General features: G+C 48.0%; 1 protein-coding gene across 3 annotated transcripts in view; it reads right to left on the reverse strand.

The window, feature by feature from the left end:
• EFR3B (EFR3 homolog B) overlaps window positions 1-22,350 on the reverse strand; it is an 87,417-nt gene that overhangs the window by 30,790 nt on the left and 34,277 nt on the right. For all 3 annotated transcript variants that reach the window (XM_045809289.2, XM_045809288.2, XM_045809287.2), the window contains exons 2-4: window positions 20,868-20,944; window positions 19,695-19,822; window positions 10,922-11,072 (exon numbers count right to left, since the gene is read on the reverse strand). In XM_045809289.2, coding sequence (XP_045665245.1) covers window positions 10,922-11,072; window positions 19,695-19,822; window positions 20,868-20,944 — 356 coding nt within the window. The remainder of the gene's footprint in view (window positions 1-10,921; window positions 11,073-19,694; window positions 19,823-20,867; window positions 20,945-22,350) is intronic.

The following is a 22,350-nucleotide window of genomic DNA, read 5'->3' on the forward strand; positions in this document are numbered from 1 at the left end:
TGCGGGTTCGGTTCTGTTAAGTCTGGCTCAGCATTATCAGCTGCTGGATTCCTTCTACCACCAGGCTGCACATTAGCAATTCTAAATAGGGACTTCATTTCAATGGAATCCCACAGAGAAGCAAGACTCGTGGACTAAGTAGAGTTAAATTGCTAAAAATTAAGTGTAACTCTTATAGGTTCCTTTGTTTAATGTTATAAATTTAGTACTGCCAACAACTCAAAAGATTACGCTTATAATAAACTCTGTTCTCCATTATTCTGTCTTGTATTGTTATTTAAGTTTTTATAAACGTTTGTTGGTTCTAAAAGGATATGCTATTATTTCTAAAATTATCTAGTTAATGAACTCATAATATTCATTATCAATTGCCAATCTGTTTCTCTATTTAACTACTCAAAATGTGTTAACTTTTTCTGGATGACAATTAGCAACTTGAACCAACATCATTAATTATTCTTTCACTAACAAATATACATTCATTTTCTGCTGACTGATAAAATCTCAACATACAAAGCAGAGGAGGAGATCTTTCTTTGCCAGTTAACATCTAAAATGCATACATCTATTTGGAAGTGAATATTCTGATATTAGCAATAAATCCAAAGGACACTGTTGCATTATCGATGGGGTTCTGCAGAAGAGGTGTAGTGGTAATCCATGTGACCTTAATAAGATCATTGATTAGACATAAGTTCAGGAATTCTAGAAACAACGATAAAGTCAGCCTTCGGCTACGTGAACCTCTTAAGCCCCCCAATGGTTAGAACACAGAGGTAGGCTGATACCGAGGCTGAAGCGAAGTTTGGGCTCACTGCTGCTCTTCCCCATGGACAAGATGACCCCGGGCTGCACTCCCCTCCCCACGGCTGAAGCCTGGCATGGTCAAGGTGTCCATCTACTCAAAGGGGACATGCAGCAGACCTACATTTCACTGGCAGTGTGACTTCTGAGTGGGACATTTAACTTCTCTTATGGTTTGGTTTTCCCGCATGTAAAATAAATACTGCAGTCATCATTCACTAAGATTCTTCATTTTTTTAAAAAAGATTTTTGAAACATTTATTAGAGAGAGGGAGAGAGAGAACACATGAGCAGGGGGAGGGAAAGGGGGAGAGGGAGAAGCGGACTCCCCCCTGAGCAAGGAGCCTGATGCAGGACTCCATCCCAGGATCCTGGCATCACAACCTCAACCGAAGGCAGACTTAACTGACTGAGCCACCCAGGTGCCCCTTAATTTTTTTTTTTTTATGCTGTATGTGCTTCACATGAGTCAGCTTAAGATAAGACAATCTGAGTGTATGCAAGAGAATGTGCGTTTAAAATAATGAAAACAGGACCGAAAAAAAGAGACCATAATAAAGAGGAAGGAATAGTCAAAGAGCTTGTCTCTAACATTGACTGACTGTGTAGACTCAGGTGTGTGTCTGGAGGATGAATGCCCAGACCTCATGTTCACTGGTTTGGGAGTTTGGGGGCCGGCAGTGAGGAACGTGTGGGAGCTCCTACATGTCAGGTGCTGCCCTAAGCATTTTACACGCATCCTCTCTTCTTAGAATGACTCTGAGTGAGAGAGAGATTACAGTACAACAGAACCACAGGGCTCAGTAACCACATGGATTTGCACCACTGGCCCCAGACATGCTGAGTCATTCTGGGAGGAGATCCAGGGGTTTACCTTGTGGCACGGTCCGTCCTAGGAGACCTGATGGGATGGTCCCCACTTGAGAAACACTGCCCGGTCACTGATGGACAATCTGGCCTCCCGTCTTCTGCACACCACCCCTCTCTCCTGACACGGACGCTTCTCTGAACCAATTCCTGATCTCTGTGCAACGTGACATTGAGTTCCCCTGCACTTTCAACTTTGACTTTCCTCTTCTCCTGAGTGCCATGAAGCCATGAGCAGGCCCGACTGCCGGTCAGGGGCATGGCTTGAGGGCTCGCTCATGGCCAGTGTTTGTTGAGACTGGCCATTACCCATGCTGTCCAGGCTGCTAAATATTTTGACTAGTACCCACTGGCTGTAAGGTTAGAAATGAGATTACAATCAATTTTTAAAGACCGAAAATTCCATGACAGCCATCTGGTAACACGGGATAGAAAACAGACATGGGGACTCCTTTTCTACAACCATGGGTGACCTTTCTCTAATTTCTTCTGAATCTATGCCTACAGGCCAGCCCCGGCTGCTAACCGCATTGGAAAATGCCCTCATTCTTCTCTTCTGTGACTGTCTGCGTCCCTGGATTTTCACTCTTCTGCACTCTTCCTCCTGGAAATTTAGGTCTGAGTCTTCTCAAATTCTGCTTTTGACACAAGAGTTCTTCCATTTAAGTAGACAACGGTCCCCCCTACACTGCCGGGGCCACAGTTGGACGGTGACGTCCTTGCTCTGCTTCTTGTCCTCTGTGTGACTGTGGACAAGTCGTGAAACTTCTGAGCCACTGTCTCCTCATCTGTGATGTAGGGACACGAGGACCTACGTCATGGGGCGGTCACCAGGATTAAATGCGGGGACGTATGCAGAGTGAGTAGCACAGTGCCTGGCTCTGAGCTGTGCTGAGGAGACAGTGCTGTTCCGCCTCCACCCTGGAGGTTCTGGGGCAGCAGGTCTACAGACCCTCCATCCTCTGTCCCATTACTGGCAAGCTGGACCCGTAGCTCTGGAAATGCTCCCAGCTAGGTGCTTATGCAAGATGCTGGGAAAATGTTGGTAACGGAGGTCAGCAAGGCTGGATAGATGGCCATCTCCTTTGAAGGCCACCTCCTTTGAACTAAAGTGGTTTGGGGTTAAACCAAGGGTTGGATGGGTGACTGGATTTTGGCTCCATCTCTGGGGCCCAGAACGGCCTCGGGGGGCTGTAGCTTCAAGGCTTTGGCTGCCAACCATTCCATTCCCATGCTCGCCAGGACTCTTGTTCTGTTAGGAGGTCTGGTGATGAGACTGCACTTACTGCCCATCCTGAACCTTCCATACAGAGGGTATGTGCTCTGGGTCATGTAAAATAGGTAAATTTTGTTACCAGGATATCTGAGCATCCCCAGGAACCCTTGGTGTGATAGCTTGATAGAACAAGTTTCCCTCCCTCGAGTCTGAAAACATGACTGTCCAGACACGTCAGCCCCAGTGGCCTGGTCAGGGAGCGTTGGCCTGTGGAGTCCCCACGGAACACCTCTTAGAGAGCCCACCTGGAGCTGCTCCTGAGGCTTCTAGGGGCTCAAAGGAACCTTTGGTAACCATGGTTCAGAGGGTCAAATTGGGGTGCTTCCTGGGGGTCCTGGTCAAGTCCCCACACCCACTGTGGAAGTCCACCAAGACCTGGTAGACATGGGCCTGGAATGCTAGAGTTTCATGTGAGGAAGGCCTCTATTCCTCTTATGAGAGACAGTAGAGTGTTATGGTTATGAAGGGGTCTGGGCCAGACTGCATTGCTGAATCCCACCTCCGCCACTTACGAAGCTTACCTGGGGCAAATTACTTAAGTTTCTTGTGCCTCAGTTCCCCCATCTGTAAAATGGGGCTAATAAAGGCAGTTGTCTCATCAGCTTGGTATGAGTAGTCCAACCCAGTTGACAGTTACAGCCTCATTGCCCCCCCACCCAGAGCACTTCTGGCTTGCTAGGAACACTACCTGGATTCTCAAGGGGCCCATTTCCCTGTGGGACCAGCCACTACTTTTTAAAATGCATGATACAGCAGGGACTTCCTGTCTGCTTCGCTCCCATTATTGCTAATTCATACCTTACAAACGGCTTTTGTTAAAATGCTACTTGCCTAATGAATAAGATTGTGGAATAATAAAGCTGGGTTTGGTTTTGGTTTTATTTTTTTAAGATATAGTAACGATGAGGAAGGTCTCCATAGCAACAAACTGAAGATTTTATTTATTTATTTGAGAGTGAGTGAGCGAGTGAGAGAGAGAGAGCATGAGCGGGGGAGGGGCAGAGGGAGAAGGAGAAACAGATTCCCTGCTGAGCAAGGAGCCCCACATGGGGCTCCATCCCAGGGCCCCCGGGGTCACGACCTAAGCTGAAGGCAGTCAACCAACTGAGCCACAGGCACCCCCAAACTTAAGATTCTGAACACGTGACACTTCAAAGGCCCCAGGCACTGCTAGGGCCACCCTTTCAAGATCAAAGTGTCAGCTCTTTCTACACAACAAAGGGTGCCAGGCCTGCTGGGGCAGATCACCCACCAGGCACAGGCAGGCGGAGCCGCAGTGATGTGAATACTCAGGGTTCCCGAGGGCCTGAGTTAATAAAGGGAAAGCAATCTCCAAATATTGACATTGTAAAAACAGCTCTCCCCTGGTGTGGAAAATGGAAGCTGAGCTGGCTGGCCTCACTTCGGTGCCAACTGAGTGTCTCCACGCAGAAGTGAGCCTTTCCCTCTCGTACAGACGAGCACCTGAGCCACACGACTTCCTGCCATCGTGGACGGAACCGCAGTCTAAGATGCTGGGCGCTCCCCTGGGTCTAGGACTGCAGCCCGTCTCGCTGCGTTCGCCCCACCAGGAGAACTGGGAACTGCTTCTCAGCCTCACTGCGACAAATCCTAGCTGGGAAGCAGATCCTGTCCATTGCCTGGGTTTGACTGTAACACCCCCTGCCCCAGCCTCCAGCTGCCTCTGTTGATGGCAACTTCTGGGAGCGCTTCTCACTAAAGCCAGAGAAACATTCCACACGTGATCATGCCCGGCCGATGCCAGCCGAGGCACGGTCATTCCCTAGACCTAGGACATCTTCTCCTGTTTACCCACATAATGCTTCTCTTTTTCAAGATTCTTTGCAAAACCGGCACGGTTTTAAGGTCTCTTGGGAAAGCCTGGTCCTTGCTGTCTGAGAAGGTGATCCCTCCGGCCCCCGAGCAGCCCCACGTGCTGGCCCGGTAAATGCAGACCCAGGAAGCACCAGCTAGCTGCCTCTGCTCTAGAATCCCCGTGGTTTGGGGTGCTGGCCCCCCGAGATCTAAGCTGTGCAACCGGCCTCACAAGTCTGACCTGATCCTTCAAGGCATCCACTTGTATGTAGCTCGGGGGTTTCTAGCAGTGGTTTCTGCGCTGGTGTTGGCTGGGGGAGCATTTCCAGTCTAGAGATGACAGTCAAAACCGCCAGAGCTGATGAGTTGTCCAGGGGGAGCATACAGAATGAGAAGATGGGGCACCAACCATGGAGACCACAGACATGTCAGGGGCGTGCAGAGGAAGAGAATCATTGCAGGAAACTGTGTTCGCTTCCGATTGCTGATGTAATAAATTACCACAATTTAGTGGCATAAAACAACACACATTTATTACCTTATGCTTCTGGAGATCACGAGTCTAAAATGGGTCTGCAAGGCTGCGTGCATCCTGGAGGCTCCAGGGGAGCGTTTCCTTGCCCTTTTTAGCTTCCAGAAGCCCCCTATATCCTTTGGCTCATGGCCCCCTTCCTCCATCTTCAAGGCCAGCAGAGTAGCATTTCAAGTCTTTCTCTCTTTCCCTCTGCTTCCATCATCATTCACCTTCTGCCTGACTCTGACCCTCCTGCCTCCCACCTATAAGCCTCCCTGTGATTCCATCTGACCCACCTGGATAATCCAGGAGAATCTCTCTATCTCAAGATCTTCAATCTGATCCTATCTGCAAAATCCCTTCTGTCATCTCAGGTAACATTCACGAGTCCCAGGGATTAGAACGTGGACATCCTTGGGGGACCATTACTCAGTCAATCACAGGAGCTAAGAAGGATGAACCAGGTGGGAAGAGCTGGGGTGACGGGGCCAGGGAAGTCAAGGGAGCCTCAGGAAGGTGCCGTCAACAGGGAGAAGGGCTATATCAAAGATAAAACATCAGCTGAAAGATGAGTGGGGAATGGGTTACTCGCCTGGTTTCCACAGGTTTCTACTGGCAAAGACAACAGTGTACTTGTAAAATGGAGAGAACTGGCTGACACCACCCTAACCTGGGATAGCATCCATAAAAAAGTAAGACTCCAGACATTTGTGCTCCTGTTATAATTCCAGTATGCAGGAATTACAGGCGACAGGAGAGCAAAAGAAACTGTGTCACAAGCAAGGAACCAGACAAACCCAGAATGTGCAGCCTTCCACAAAGCCACTAACCCGGTCTCTCCAAAAAGTCAGTGTCATGAAAAGCAAAGCTGGGCAGGAGAGGGCTGGGGACAGGCAAAGAGCCACAGAAGACGAAGTGAACGCATCATCTTTACTGAATTTGAATTTGACTCGTAGCAATAAAAGACAATTAGGGGACTATCAGGGAAATTTGGATTCGCACTAAATATTAAAAAAATATCAGGGAATGATTGTTCGTTTTTTCAGGTGAGCTAAAGGTATTTTGCAGTTACGTAGAACATATTTTTTTCCTGTGAGTTTGTTACTGACTTTGTTTATATTGACACTGGAAGAGACACGAGCTTCCATGTCGATGGAGGGAAGGAACCAGAGAAGGGGCAGGAGAGAGACCCGGAGGAGAGAACGGATGGAGGAGGGCTCCTGACCAGATGCGAGTCTTCTGAGAGGAAGGTGGACGCTGGAAGTTGAGGGAACCCCACCTATTTTCTCAAGGACAGAAGAAGGCAAAGCTGCCTCTGACACCGGAGCAAACGGATATGGGAGGGGACTTGAGGAGAAAAAAGGAAGGTTTGTAGAGATCACTGAGAAGATGAGTGAAGGCGGTGGCCAAAAAAATGGACTAAGGAGCCACCCTGAAAGCCCAAATAAAGTTGTGCAGCATGTATCTGCAGGGTCCCCAACCCACACGTCTTGTGGTTTTGGGAGGCACTGCTCTGAATGGGGCCATTCTGCTGGGGAGACAGTGTGGCCGCGGGACGGGGAGGCAAGGACAGGTGGAAAGCCATGGCTCACACGGGGTCCGGGAGGGAGTCCAAGAAAGGGAGCGCCAGCGGCAGCTGAACCTGGGAGAGAAAGGAAGGCATCCTGGAGGTGCGGTCTGGAGGGGACCCGTGGGAGGGCAAGAGGGGAAGGACAGGACACAGGCAAGTCCCAGCGGGAAATCTGTTTTCCCGGAGGGAGAGGGTTCCGGGCTCCTGCATCCCCCCAGCGCCAGGAAGGAAGCCGCCCTTCCCTGCAGGGCCTCCCCGTGCCTGGCGTACAGTGGTGGCTCAGTGAACACACACGCGCTTGTGTGCCATCGACCTTGGGCTGCTTAGAGCTGAAAGTGTGGTTTTATTTTTATTTATTTGAGAAAGAGAGCGTGAGCAAGAGAATGAGAGCACAAGCAGGGGGAGGGGCGAAGGCAGAAGGAGAAGCCGACTCCCCACTGAGCAGGGAGCCCTGATGCGGGGCTTGATCCCAGGAGGGGCTTGATTCCAGGACCCCCGGATCATGATGTGAAACGAAGGCAGACGCTTAACCAACTGAGCCACCCAGGCGCCCCTGAAAGTGCGGTTTTAAAACATTCATGTAAAATTCACAAAACCTAAAGTTAACCCTCTTAAAGTGCGCAATTCAGCAGCATTTAATACATTCACATTTTGCAGCTAAAGCATTTCCTCATCCCCAAAGGAACCCCAGTACCCACTAAGCAGTCACCCCCACTCCCCGCTTCCCCAGCCCTGGGCAACCACTGCTTTGCCTTCTGTATCTGTGCATTTACCTAGACTGGACATCTTGTCTAAATGGAATCACACCCTTTGTGATCTTTTGGGTTGTTTCCATCTTTCAGCTGTGGCAAATTGTGTTTCCGTGAACATTTGCGTCCAAGTATTCGTTTGAGTATCTGTTTTCAGTTCTCTGGGGTATATACCTAGGAAGACTTGCTGAGTCATCTGGTAATTCTATCTGGTTAACTTTGAGGACCGACTTAACTGTTTTCCCCAGTACCTACACCATTTTACTTTTCACTAGCAATGTATGAGGGTTTCAATTTCTACACATTCTGGCTGACACTTGTCGTTTATAGTTTTCTGTTTTTTTTATTTTATGGTCATGCTAGTGGCTGTGAGGTGGCATCTCCTGTGGTTTGGGCTTGTATTTCCCTAATGATTAGTGATGTTGAGCATTTTTTCATGTGCGTCTTGGCCATCTGTGGATCTCCTTTGGAGAAACGTCTACTCGAATGCTGGACCATTTTTTAATTGGGTTGTCTTTCTGTGGTCGAGTTCTAAGAATTTCTCATACATTCTGGTTGTTGGACCCTTATCAGATATATGATTTGTAAATATTTCCTCCCGTTCTATGGTTGTCTTTTCACTTTCTCGATAGTGTCCTTGGATGCACAAAAGTTTTTAATTTGATGAAGTCCATTTGTCTATCTTTTCTTTGTCGTTTCGTCTTTTGATGCTGTACCTAAGAATCCAATCCAAATCCTAGATCATGAACACATAATCCTAGAGTTTCGTTTAAGAGTTCTATAGCTTCATCTCTTACATTTAGGTCTTTGGTCTATTTTGAGTTAATTTTTGTATATGTTGTGATCCAAGGACGAAAGTGCAAACTGTAATCTATGAATCTTCTTAAGAGTTTACCATTTGTATCCGTTAGGCTAATACACTGGACTGGTCACAGAGGGCACCTTGTCATTTTCAGATTGAATTTTTTCAGTTTATCATCAGTGAGTGATCTCAAAAGGTCAGGGCACATGGTCACTTCACTGTCCCTGAGACACACACTTGGACCCATCAGGCAATGAGGCAAGTGCACAAATGCAAATGCCCCAACAAGTAAAGTCAGCTTAGCTGGCGCTGGTTCCCCATCTTCTCCAGATTTTCCTGGTCCCTTATCAGCCTCCAAAACTCCGATATTCTCATTAAGGGCTTGAAAGCATCACTTAAATTTTAAAAATCACACTTTACTGCATGCAACGCGCAGGAGTGGGATTAGCAAATTTGGATTTTGTGACAAGTCTCAACACAACGTCATCGTTGCGGTGATCAAGTACAAGCCGGATGGACATCTATTAGGGATGAGGAAAGGAAAAAAGGAAGGAAGGAAGGAAGGAAGGAAGGGAGGGAGGGAGGAGTCCCGCACAGGTTTAAGACTGCAGTGTGTCAGGACTCCCCAAATCTGCTGCTAGCGTCACGTGGGAAGCTTCCTTTTCTCTTGCTTTCTCTTTCCTCCTCCTTCCGTGTCTTCCTGCTAATGTCCTAGCAGCAAAACCCTTTATCCAAACGGTTCCACACAGGATCCTCCTAGTCCTCCTCCCAGGTCCTCCTTTGCCCCCACGAGGCCTTGAAGCCCCATGAAAACCAGTTGAAGCTTCTAGGCTAGGCTCTCTAGGACGACATCAAGTGCTAGCAGGCCGGTAATTCTAAGACGATGAGGAGCAAAAGAACACCGTTCTTGGGGAGGCTTGTGGAGGTCCCAGGCTTTGAGAGCTGGGAAGAGCATCTGAATGAGGGGCACCACCAGCAAAAGGTGCCTCCGAAGCTGGACTTTGAATCTATTGCCTTTCTTTGACTTACTCATAATCGCCTGTCCTTACATAACCTCCATTGTATGCAGTACAGGAGTCAGGAGCTGACTCACTCCCTTGCTGAAGCAGTGATTCGCTGTGATGGGGAATCTAGGAATCTGCAAGGCTGGAGCTAACAAAACACCTACCTGGGCCAGGACCGGCTGTGGGGAAAGGTAGCTCTAGCAGCCACCTGCTCCTGGGTCCCCCAGGGGCAGAGGCCCTCTGGTTGCATGATGACTGGCTTGTTTTCCATTCAGATGTTCTCTCCTAGACTATAGTTATCTTAAACAGGACAAATGAAACAGTATCTGAAACTGTTGCCAGGGCAACCTGACAAAAGACTTCACCCTCAGCTACTGTATACGTAATTTGTCAAAGGCAGCTGGCTTCCAGGGAGAGGAAAGGGAAGGGCATAGTTGCTACTTTGGGGCCTGAAAATTAAACTTTAATGACTATCTTCTTCTGATTGAGATCAACTCATGTAGAACAGGAAAGCAGTTGTGATCCGTGCAATAAAAATTCAGAAAAGCCAGGCTGGGAAGGCAAAGAGAGCACACACCTTTGACTTGTCTTTTGTGATATTTGTAAAATAATTGCATATCGGGGCTTTTAACACCAAGCTGCTCAAAGGCCTGGAGCTGAAAGTATGCCCTAAAGGGGAGGGAGGAGGACCGAAGGCAAGACACTGAAGAAAGCCACCAGGACATTCGAGGATATATAGATAAGTATAAAGTGGGGCGTTTTTGACACATCCCATTTGGCATGCCCCCAAACCATAACCTCTCATGACAGCAGCCACCTGAATGGAGACCAGCATTATAGAGCTTGGACCAAGTTCAGTCAGCTCGCGGTATGGATAGAAAGACAGGTCCATAAAAGATAGCCCACTCAAGGTTAGCCAGAGGGGCAAGGGCAGAACTAAGCTGGAAGCCCTGTTTCCTGCTTCCCCATGATCTTTCCGCTTATCTGATGCCTCTGTCCTGGGCTTCTTTGAAAGAAGCATAAGCTGGACAGCTTTCAAAGTGTGACCCATGGAGTCAGGGGCCAAGTGGGGGAGGGCGCGGGACACCCCCTGCCCTCAAAGGAATGGCTCCCTTTCCATCTATTTTTATACCCATTGGGGCCCCACTTAAAGTTATTTCAGGGGAAAAAAAATCCATGACTAAAAAACGCTTGAAGATCCCCAGCCTAAAAAGAAATACAGTGGATCGTGGCAGTGATTACACAACCTTGTGAATATATTAAAAATCACTGAATCATATTTTTTACTATGGTAAATTTTATCTTTAAATTTATTTTGTTTATTATGTATTTATTTAAATTAAAAAAACCAAATAGCCCTTTATTCACACCAAGGGGGACATGAAATAAGAGGTGAGTTATACTTAGGTCAGAAGCCAAATAGGAATGGATTATAGCAAGGCTGACCCCCATGTCCTCTGTGCCTGCCCCCTCCCCGTCCTCCCCATTCCCCACTCCCCAGCCCCCGGGTGGCTCCTTACCGAATTGGTGCCGAGGATCTGCAGGTTGGGCTTCTCCGACTCCAGCAGCTTGGCCACCATCTTGAGGAAACTCTCCACGAAGAGGTTGATGCTCTGGCAATGGCAGGCCATGAGCAATTGGTCCAGTGCCTCCATGGCGATGCACACATACCTGGGGAAAGCAACAGCGTCACTGGGTCTCATGCCCGTTCCCCACTCATTGCATGACTGGGACAATCAGCATAGTGACCACCTGGCCAGCATCTGGGTAATGAGGCTCTTCCAATAGGCTGCCAGTGTCTGGACAGCCATTCCAACGAGTGTCCACTCCAGCCCAGCACCAAGAATCAGCAGGAACCAGCACTGGAAGGGAGCCTGGAGACCAGCTCTCCCCAGCTACTCATTCTACAGATGAAGAACATGAAGATAGATGGATAGATGGGTGTACCGCCTCATGTGTAGATACAAGCAGAAAGGATTGCTGCTTGGAAGAGCAAATTCTGAACCCAAACCAAGTGAGATCAAATAATTACTCGATCCAAGGTCAAGTATTTGTTGAGTACCCACAGGGGAAACACTCTGCCTTAGCACAGGGGTATAAGGAGGAAGAAGCCCGTCAACTCAAGGTGCCCAGAGTTGGACGGACAAGATAAAAACAGAGATATCTCCTGTAAAGGGAAGATAAGAAACACTACAAGAAAATCATGCAGGACACTCCACAGAGTTCCAAAGAAGGAGAGAGATGGCTCTAGTGGGGAGGAAGAGAAGAACTTCAGGAAGAACATTCATGAAGAATCTGAGATGGACCTGAGGACCAGTCAGCTGCAAAGGTTAAAGAATATAAAACCCGCAAGTATTGCATTTGAAGACTTCAGAAGTCCTAAGATCATCATACAATATTGTTGATGGTATTACCATAATTAGGTGACACTTACCATACCTACGGAGCATCTGTGCCTCGCAGAGGATGAGATACACACAGAAAAAAATTATTATTTTTTCTTAATGAAGATGATTCTGAGGCCCTAACTACTTATTCCTTCTACAGTCTAAAACCTGAGTGAAGGGGCGCCTGGGTGGCGCAGTCGTTAAGCATCTGCCTTCGGCTCAGGGAGTGATCCCAGCGTTCTGGGATCAAGCCCCACATCGGGCTCCTCCGCTAGGAGCCTGCTTCTTCCTCTCCCACTCCCCCTGCTTGTGTTCCCTCTCTCGCTGGCTGTCTCTCTGTCAAATAAATAAATAAAAATAAAATCTTCAAAAAAAATAAAAAATAAAACCTGAGTGAATACCTCCAGGGACCGGAAATACGCAGCACCCAATGATGAACGTAATAGGTAAGTCAGCTCACCCCATTTCTTGACAACTAAATAAAAACTTCTTCATATTTCAAGCTAAACCCTAATAACTTTGTCCTTTAGTCACAATTCTGCTTTCAGGAGCAGTAGAAAACAGGGCTACACCTTCTACCCACCCAGCCTTCAACCACTTGAAAAGAGCAATCCCATTTTTCTTGCTCTTCTCTTCTCCACGCTAAAAACACTCAGCCCTTCCCAAACTAGCCTTCACAGGACAACCCCTGATGATCCTGGCTAGTGGTTGTCTTCTTCAATGCCTCTCTTGAATCCCAAGAAAAAATGTCATGAATCAAATTCCTACTGAGAATTGGAAGCACGCGTCTGAGCCCAAACCCAACGTGTGTTCCACGGTGGCCGCACGAGCGAGTGGTCGGGTACCGTGCATCATGAAGGGTACGTGCCCCACTTACAAGGCACTTGCACACTAAAGAAAACAGAGTAGGGACGCCTGGGTGGCTCAGTCGGTTGAGCGTCTGACTCTTGATTTCGGTTCAGGTCATGATCTCAGGGTCATGAGTTCAAGTCCTGCACTGGGCTCTGTGCTGGGCGGGCAGCCCGCTTAAGATTCTCTTTCCCTCTCCCTCTGCCCCTCACCCTGATCTCTCTTTCTAAAAAGAAAAAGAAAAAGAAAACAGAGTAGACATTCATTAGAAAAGGTTATTGTTTAAATTCTAATGAAGCAGCTGCTGCAAATCTTTCCAATATCATCCTAGTTAAAATCTTTGTAGTCTTCTTTAGGGAGTTAGGTTTCTGAGGCGGACTGCTAGACGTCTCCCCTGGAATCTCTTTCCCTCCTTCTCCCTCATAATTTGGAATTTTAGCTGAGTGTGTGGCCACTCACCGGGAGCAGTTCTCAGCCCCTCTCGCAGTTAGCTGAGGCCACGTGACTAACATGTTGCCCTTAATATGCGGGAAAGTGAGGTGAACAACGTCAGCGTCACTTGCTCAGAAGACAGGATTGACCTCCACGTCCTCTCCTCCCCTCTTCCTGAGCTAAGGAGTGGCAGCACCTAGAGTCCCAGGCATGGAAGTCCCCGGACGGCCCTCACGGTGCAGGGCCCACACCACCAGGCTGGATGGTTGCACGAGAGAGAGCAAAACCCCTTCGATATTGCTGGAGCCGCTGTATTTTTACACAAATAACACAGATACCTAATAATCAGGGTTAGGAGCGCTTCGGAAACCCAGTGGTGCAAATAAAAGTGAATCCTGAGCAAATCCGAAGCAAATCAGAGCACGACTTCATAGGAGGGCAAGGAAGAGCTGGAAGAGATTCCATCCTGTGACGGGGAGAGCATCACAAGAGTCCACGGACTCGTGAGTGGGTTCACGTGCCCGTTCCAGGGTGTCGATCCTTCTACTCGTTATGCCAAACCATGTGGACTAGAAGAGTCCTTCACGATACACAGAAATGCAGGACAGGTCAGGTGGGCAGAGAACTCCCAAACCTAACAGAGGTGCCAAGGAATCAGGTTAATGCCACCAAGTCAAAAGCAAATAGCAAAAGACCTGTCTTAAAGATTGTGGTAGAGCTGTCAGCGCGAGCTTTTAAAGTGTGAAAGCTGCCCGATGCTCGAAAGCCAGGTTCGTATGCCAGACATATAATAAAGGATGACTTTAAAGATTTGCTCTCCTTTACGCCTCAGTCCCAATCATACCCACCTTTGAAATGTAGGCAGATATTTTAAAACCCTTTGATTAGCAGTTGCTTATCTTCTTTTTTAAAAACAAAGTTTGGTTAAATAAAAAGAAATAGATAAAAAGTGTGACTACAGGGTGATTTCTGGAGGTGCGATGAGGCCACGAGACAAGGCTGCATGATCCCTCTTGGGGCAGCTGTTTGGTTTCAGACATTGTGTGTCCAAACCACCTCGCACAGGAGCCGGCTGTGCAAATCCTACCCTATAAAGCAACAGCAGTCATGGTGTCTCCTCAGGGCTCTTTTTTTTTTTTTTTTTTTAAGACATCAGATACCATTTCTTAGGTACCCTTCAGCTAACTTTTATACTAAGCAATCATAAGAAAACAGCCTCCCTACTCTGAAATTTTCCTGTCCATTTAAAAAAAATGTTTGGTGAACTGAGTCTGCTATTATTAAATTATTACTGAATATTATTAAGCACTATTAAATAGTCATCTCTGGGCATGTTTACAAATGGATCAGGTCATGCTCTTATCTACAGAATGTCTTTCAAATACAAAGGCAGCACTGGGTCTCTGAGCTCCTGGAGCAAACAGGAGCCCCCGGTCTCTGCTGGGGGTGGTGCTGGCCATTCCTGGCTCACGACAGCCTTGTCTTCAGAGGCTCTCACCATCCCAGTCCAGGAAACCTGCCATGTCTTACAGACAGTCCCCATGTGTTTCAGGTCGGCTGTGCTGGCCAGTGAAGCAGACTGAGTCATGTGTGGTTGGGGAAGCGGCCTGGCTGGGGCCCTTCCAAAGGAGACACACTTTCCTTGCAGACAAACTGGGCCACATTCGGGCAACCAAACACGGCGGGTGGGAAATGGGGGCAGGCAGAGTAGAATTCTCTTCTCTCGTGAGAATCTTCTCATCCCCAGCATCTTATGTATGAAGGGCTTCACCCTTAGTTCACAGAATTTAAATGAGGGAAAGGAAGAGGTGGGGTGGGGTTTGGCAAGAGAAGAAACTAGAAGGCTTCCCAAATTCCAGAGTTTAGATTGCTGCTTTTCCTTTTCCTGTAAAAAAATTCCCAGAAAATCCTAATAAGGAAAAACCATCCTTTGCTAATAAAACGACTGAATGAATAAAAAAATAAGATAAAAGGCAACTGGCTACGAACCAGGAGTGGAAATTCTGAGGGCAAGTGAAAATTATGGTAGAAGAGAAACCGAAAAGTCAAGAAGTTTAAGGCCTAGTTCTTTGAATACACTACTCATGTTGGGCCCCAGTACTAAGGATGGAAGGGTTGCAATTACGAACTTGAAATTTTCCAAGTACCTTAGAAGACTGGAAGCTCTCTGCGTTGGTCCTACCTTCCCATAACCTTCCTGGATATGTCCCATAGTTGGGCCTATACACTCAGGGAGAATAGAGCATGGGCTTCTAGGATGATGACTGCTCAACAGGACCAGGACCAGGACCAGAAGGGTTGGTCTCAGCAGAAACCTGATCTGGGCTCGGTGTCCTGGAAGGAGTCCAGTGTAGTAATAGGTCTGGGACACTGAGCTGGCCTGAGTACTAGGAGCAGGGTGAGGCAGGAAGGAGCTGGTGAGGGCCAGCCCCCCACAGAACCTGAGGGGGAAGGGCAAGAGCAGTTACGGATGAGCAGCAGGTGACAACCAAGGGTCCTGGATGTACTTGAGAGCTTCCCAGCAAGTGAGGAAGGCAGAACCCAAGGAATCTGGGATAGAATAGCGTTCATGGGCAGCAGCTGACGCCGGGAGAGGACACCTGACAGGTGATAACAACAGGAACTCAGGGACAATGGCCAAGGCAGGAAGTGAGTTATAACATCTGAGGAAAACACACAGGGAATGATGCAAGACGTGTCTCCTGTTAAAGTCGAGAATAGCCAGCTGGTTCTGCTTGAACACTTTGAGCTCCGTCAAGAGGCCCCGAGCTCCAGGAAAGGAGGAGCAAGTGGATAGAGTCTGGGAACAGGGGCGCGTCGGAGAGGAGAGGCAAAGTCAGAGGTGAAGACCAGCAGGCAGGAGAGAGGGGACAGCTTTAGCAAGGCCAGTCACTGCCCAAGAATCACTCAAAGGCCCGTCACCTTGACAAAGAACCTCTTACTCTAGGCAGTTGGAACGTGCTTGGTCAGCCCCACTTCAAGACTGAAACTTCTGGGTTTTAGGAACTCAGCAGTAGGGGCTGACCTCAGCCGAGGGAGGGAAGGATGAACCCATCTTCTAGTAGGAATCTGTAATGTCTGTCTGAAGGGTCAGCGCTGTCCTCCAACCACGCTCAGGGTTCCTCTGGGAAATGTGTGTCTCTTAGGAGTCCCGCCAAATCAGCTCTGGGGCCACGCTCCTCAGGGAGTAGCCCGCCCTTCCTTGGCATGGGCGTCCCCACCCACCAGGGCTCCAGGCACTGGGGAAGCTGACAGAATCCAATCCAGCACTCTGTACGTGGTCAGAGTCCATGGTCACTGCCAACCGACTTTGAGTCTCATGACGCACTCTCAGTACCCCCCTTGCTCTCCAGTTTCTAGGGTGTTCTAGCAGTTGGGCTGAACTCAAAGGAAAATGTACAAAGAAGGAGAAAAATAGGAGGAAATCTCACTTTTTGCTGCTCTGCACGTCTCTGCCCATCATGGTTCACGTCAGTGAACAGTACCTCGAATTCACACCTTAGCCTCTCTCTGCCCACATCTGGTTATCATCCCTGATGTCAAACACAGATAAGGGCAGAGTTCACACACAACCGGAGTGGGGTGATAAGGCAGGGAGGCAGGGGGTAGAAGAGGATGGTTCTGCCACTGAGGCCAAGCCCCGAGGTTCACGTCCACATCGTTAAACCGTAAATACAGACCCCTGCATGATGACAGGGAGATGCAGCCCCTCAGACTGTCTGCATCGGATATTTTGCACTTCCAAAGCTGCCATCAGGAAGCTACAAATGACAAGGAAGATAATAATGATGTTATTATTATCAAGACGGGGCGGGCAAGGAGAGAGACTAGGAGATCAGATCTAACAGCTTTCTCTTCTCCAAATGTTTATGATTAAGGCTTCCAGTGAGGCTTTCAAGGCTTTAAATACTTAGATGCTGCAATGACTATTTTTAACAGAATGATACCAATTTTGAATTGCGGTTCTAAGGGCAGTGGAATGATTCTAATTGGCTCTGCTGGCTACAGGACATTTTTATCGAGAGAACCATCACTGCAGAGGGGCAGATAAAATTAGTATTAAATGTTTAACGTTATTGCTCACATATTAGTTTGAGGTTCAGTCTAGGATGAAGTCATTTTTACTTGCTCGAGCATGCTTTACAAGATGTCAAGGCGATTTATATCATCAGCACGTACAGTATATTTGCGCCCTTTTTATTGAGCGTGTAACCTAATTTTATTTTATAAAACGGTGATAGAAATGTATGGTTTCTGGTCTTGCTGTTACTCCTAGGGATAGCTTGATTTCAGATTCGAGAGTGGCTCCTGCAAAGGTTGGAGGTCTACACCGTATCAGCACAATGCAAACCTTTTCATTCCAGTGTACGTTCAGGTTTCCGGACCAGGAAGAAGGGAGCTCGGCAGGTGGTAGGGCTGACGGGCAGTGGCAGGGGCCCACGACGGGGGTCTGAGGGGAGAGAGCCCTGCCCCAGAGGCATGAGGCTCAGAGAGCCGGGGGGGACTGCCAGCCAGTCCGTCTGGAGTGGGTCTAAAGCAGGCATGGCAGGTGTGGTGGGCATGGCCAGGGGAGCCTGGTGAGTTAGGAGAGCCAGGTCTGTGTTCTGAAGATCATAGCTAGCAGTAGCCTTCTGCAAGGACCAGAACAGGAGAGACAGAGCAGCGAGAGAATGGCTAATGTTGCCCTAATCTGGAGTCTGTGGTAGGAGGAAGGAACAAACAGAGGAAGGTAGGGGATGGATGTATGGAGAAGAGAAGCAATGGGACTTCGGAACGACTGGCCTAGCTCTACCCCACCCTCCGTCCCATCAGCAATGCCACCAGGCTGTCTTTGGGTTCTCTTGTAGTCAGCTTTGCTTCGAACTGGGCTGCGGGTAGGGCAGCAAACATAGCAGGTCCTGCTGCTCACTTTTCTTGTTGGATAGTGACACATGCTCAATAGAGAATATTTAGGGAACACACAAAAAAGGTAGATAGGAAACAAAACAAAGCACACACACACACACACACACACACACACACAAACCCAACCACACTGCTCAAAAAATGAGTACTCTTAACATTTATGGCATATTTGTTTTTACTATATTCTCTAGGCATTGAGATTCGTTGTTTATTTTTTAACTTGATTGTAAAACACTGTATATGTAATAACGTATTCTATTTTTCATTTACTTAAGGCATTTTCATTATTATGGGGAAAGCACATTTATAAACATGATTTCTATTGAACAGACAATATTTCACCAAGTGAGAAACATCATAATTCACTAAACTATTTTCCTCTTACTGGACATTAATTTCCACTATTTCATTATCATAAAAAACACCATAATGAACATCTCTGTGTGTAAAGCTAGTTTATATTTAAGATTGATTTCTTGGGATAGAAGAATAGAAATAGAATTTACTGGATCAAAGGGCATAAATGTTTTTGAAGACTTGACTTATATTTCAAAATTATAGTCTAAGAAGCTTCAATCGATTTGCACTTATTCTAGAAAAGTATGAAACCGCCCCTCGTGTTGCCATTCCTTGGTTAGTACTGGAAATACTTTTTTTTTTTTTATCAGTGTGCTAATGAAGATGGTATCTTAGTATTTCAAGCCACATCTTTGATTATAACTTCATTGACTATTATTATTTTCCTTCCTCTTTGTGTGAGTTGATTATTGGGGGCCCTGGCTTCACAGTTTTTAGTGACTCGGTTTCCCCATTCCAGCCCCACCTTTTGTTATATGTTACTAATACATGAGTTTGAATCCTTTGTCCTATTCTTTCAAAGTGCTTCTTTTAGTTGTTTAAATTTTGATGGTTTCTTTTTTAACATCAAAATATTTAAATTTTTAAATAGCTAAATCTATTGATCAATCATTTTCATTTAAGATATCTTTTCTTTACTAAACATAGCAAGTCCTTCCCTCTCAGAAGTTCGATAAATATTTCATTTAAGTGTATTTTTAATGGACAAATTACCCCTAACCTTGCCTTCTCACTAGAATGCAGATAGTTCCTCCCTGCTTTTTTAAAAAATATTTATTCGGGTTTTTTTTTGTTTGTTTGTTTTAAATTAGAGAGAGAAGGGAGAGGGGCAGAGGGAGAGGGAGAAAGAGAATCCCAAGCAGCCTCCATGTCCAGCATGGAGCCTGACGTGGGGCTTGATCTCATGGACCCTTGATCTCATGATCTCATGATCATGACCTCAGCCGAAATCAAGAGTTGGACACTTAACCGACTGAGCCACCCAGGCGCCCCCCCTTCCCTGCTTTTTAAGACTGTAAGTTGCTTGGTTTGATGAGAATAATGGCAGATTCTAGATTAGACGAAGTTTTCAAGGCCCCAGACTGTGGGTGAGGGCTTCTGGATAGAGACACAACGGGAAAATGGTTGCTAACAGAGGTGCTCCTAGGAAGCCAACATCCCCTTCTTCCCGCAACTTGGCAACAGCATCAAATTTTACCCGCCATTGGAAGGACACATGCACCCCTCCCTCAGGCCCAGTCCCCCTTTTCCCAGTCTGTTCAATGACAAAGTCTACTATCATTTTCATAAAAGGACCCTATGTTTCCCTTAAAAATATAATATCATTTCTGAAAGTATCTCTCTTACTTTCTCACACTCTTACCCATATCGATGACGACCCACATCACGGATGAGCCTCTCGGAGAGGTAGGCGCCAATTCGATCCAGCTTCTCTGGAGCTGAGAGGGCATAGAAGGTCAGCTTCTCCATGTTGGTCTTCACCAGGCCATCCTGTGAAAGACAGGCCATCATGTCTCACCGTGACCATTCTAAGGCTAGAAGGGTTCAATTCTCAAGGTAAATAATATGTCAATCTAATCATCATTTTGCAGAGTGCCATTATGTATGTGACAAACTCCCCATGTGGGGTCAGGGATACAGAGATGATTAAAACATGGTTCCTGCCTCCCAGGAACTCGTAACTTAGCCCAGAGTGTGCCAGCTATAAATTAGAATTGTTGTATAAATGTATACATTATACATGTATGTATGTGGGTACATGCATATACGTACATATACACAAATGTATATATATGCACATGTATATAGGTGTGTATACGTGTGTGTGTGTGTGTGTGTGTGTGTGTGTGTGTGTGTGTGTGTGTGAGACAAGGCTTCATTGAAAGCAGCTCAGAATTAAAATGTGCTGGATACCCAGCACCAAAACATGAGCAAGAAGAGAAGGCAGCTCAGCAGCAATTAGGGAATTCTCCAGAGGACGCTGGAAATGTGGACCTTCAACTGTCCATCAAGAAGATGTCATTGATTTGCAGAGAGCAAGCCAAGAATATCACTCCTGACATTTCCAAAACCACACAACCCGTAAAGCAGCCTGAGCGGGGAGTGGCGGCCGGGAAGCCGAGAAGCCAGGCCTCCTGTGTGCACAGACCCGGACACCTGGCAGATGCCGGCGGAGCCCCAGAGAAGACACGGGCTCCCGAGCCAAAACCCGAGACGGGAAGTGCTCACACGAAACAGCAGGGAAAGAGGACCCTCAAGAGAGTTAGCAGCTCAAGGAACCATCGCACAGAGAGACAGGAGTGAGAAAGATGGTACAGCAAAGGCCCAAAGTGTGCCAGAACCGACTTCCCGAGCCCTCTGCAGATCCTGACTTCAGATGATCCAAGTCTCCACAGCCTGGAGGCCCCCGGAGGCCTCGCGGCGCTGACCAGAGTCTGAGCAGCCCGCGGGTGAGGAGTGCGGGAGACCCGCCTTCCCCTCGCAGCCCTGGACGGGTGAGACGGGGGAGGTGATGCCGGGCGGAGGTGTGACCCACCTCGGGATCCTCGGGGAAGATGTTGTCAACCAGCCTTTTGTACCTGGGGCGTAGAGCACCGCAGCAGCCGCACACACCTGCAACGGCAAGAAGAAAAACCCGTTGAGTGTGGCCTCCCACGCAAGCTGGGGGACCTGGGAACCACACCACGGCGGCTTGTGAGGAACCCGACCCAGGCCGGGAAGCAGAAGGATCCCTCCCCTCCAGTGTCAGGGGCCCAGGGGTGGCCCTCTCCCACAACGTGCCTGCATTCCATACCTTTGCCCTGGGGGGTCAAGCACGGTGGCGTGTGTGAGCTTGACGCCAGGCCTTGGAGTGGCACTTTCGGGGTGGGAGCTCACCTAGAGGTCAGGTGCTACCCCTGGACACACACACTCAGGGGCAGGACTATAAACCTGTCTCTTGCAGCCCAAGAGCTTCCCCCGCGTCCTGGGAAGATGGACACAGCTTGAGGAAAATTTGTTCCTCCTATCCCACCCCCCACTGACACCCCACTTCTTTTATTCTCCCTCTTCAATCTCCTCTACCATCCCGTCCCCTGGGGCCATTTCCATTACAGAATGTTATGTGAAACGATGATAAATTAACATTACCATTAATTATTAACATTTGAAAATGCATCTTTAATGCAGTGTGATGGTGGTGTTTCAGGGTGGGGCAGGCCCCTAGGGGGCCAGCCAGGCCGTGCGTGGTCCCCGGTGCCAGCCCTCCCACCCCACAAAGTGTCCACTGGCCTGTGGCAAAGCGAGAGACCAAGAACAATGTGGTACATTTTTAGAAAGCTGAATCTATTCCACGTAGAAGGCCGTCTGACATGACCTCTTTCTTTGTCTTTGGGTGCTGTGAAATGATGGTGTTAGGAAATCAGCGGTAACAAAACAAACCTCGGGAAAATAAAAAGCTGACTCTTGTAGGTCCCACCATAAAAACTGTCAGTGGACAAAGGACACGGAACCGTCTGGGATCCAAGGCTGTGCCACCTTCCTTCCGCCCCAGGGGTCTCTCCTTCCTCTTCCCAGCCACACCACCTCCTGCCCTGTGGGCAGGGAGTGGGCATTGTGGGAGGGGCCAAGGGGAGGGCAGCGAAGGGCCTGGGAAAGTCCACCCCCCAAAAATAATTGCTCCCTCATTCTCCCAATTAATGCTTAATTTTGCTTGTATAAACTCTCCAGTTGAAATGCAAATGCACATGGAAGGATCAGGCCTAAGGGTCATTCAGAAAAGAATGAATTACTTTAGTGGGAATTACTTGAACCACACAAAGAGCTTTACAGCTGCGGAGAAAGGCAGCTCTCTGGGAATTTTGATTGGGAGGGGGTGCAGGGAGGCAGTGCCAGGAGGAGGAAGGAGCAGTGATTTGGGCCCCGGGGTGACTCCGGTACAAGGGAACAGGTGCTCTCTTGAAGAAGGCAAGGGGCACACCAAAGGAGGACGGGATGTCAGGTAACTGACCCATGCCCCCCTCGCCCAGCCTCCCACTTGC

This window comes from Ursus americanus, chromosome 7, assembly GCF_024610735.1.
Source record: "Ursus americanus isolate L20-20 chromosome 7, mUrsAme1.1.p, whole genome shotgun sequence".
In the NCBI taxonomy this organism is placed as follows: Eukaryota; Metazoa; Chordata; class Mammalia; order Carnivora; family Ursidae; genus Ursus; species Ursus americanus.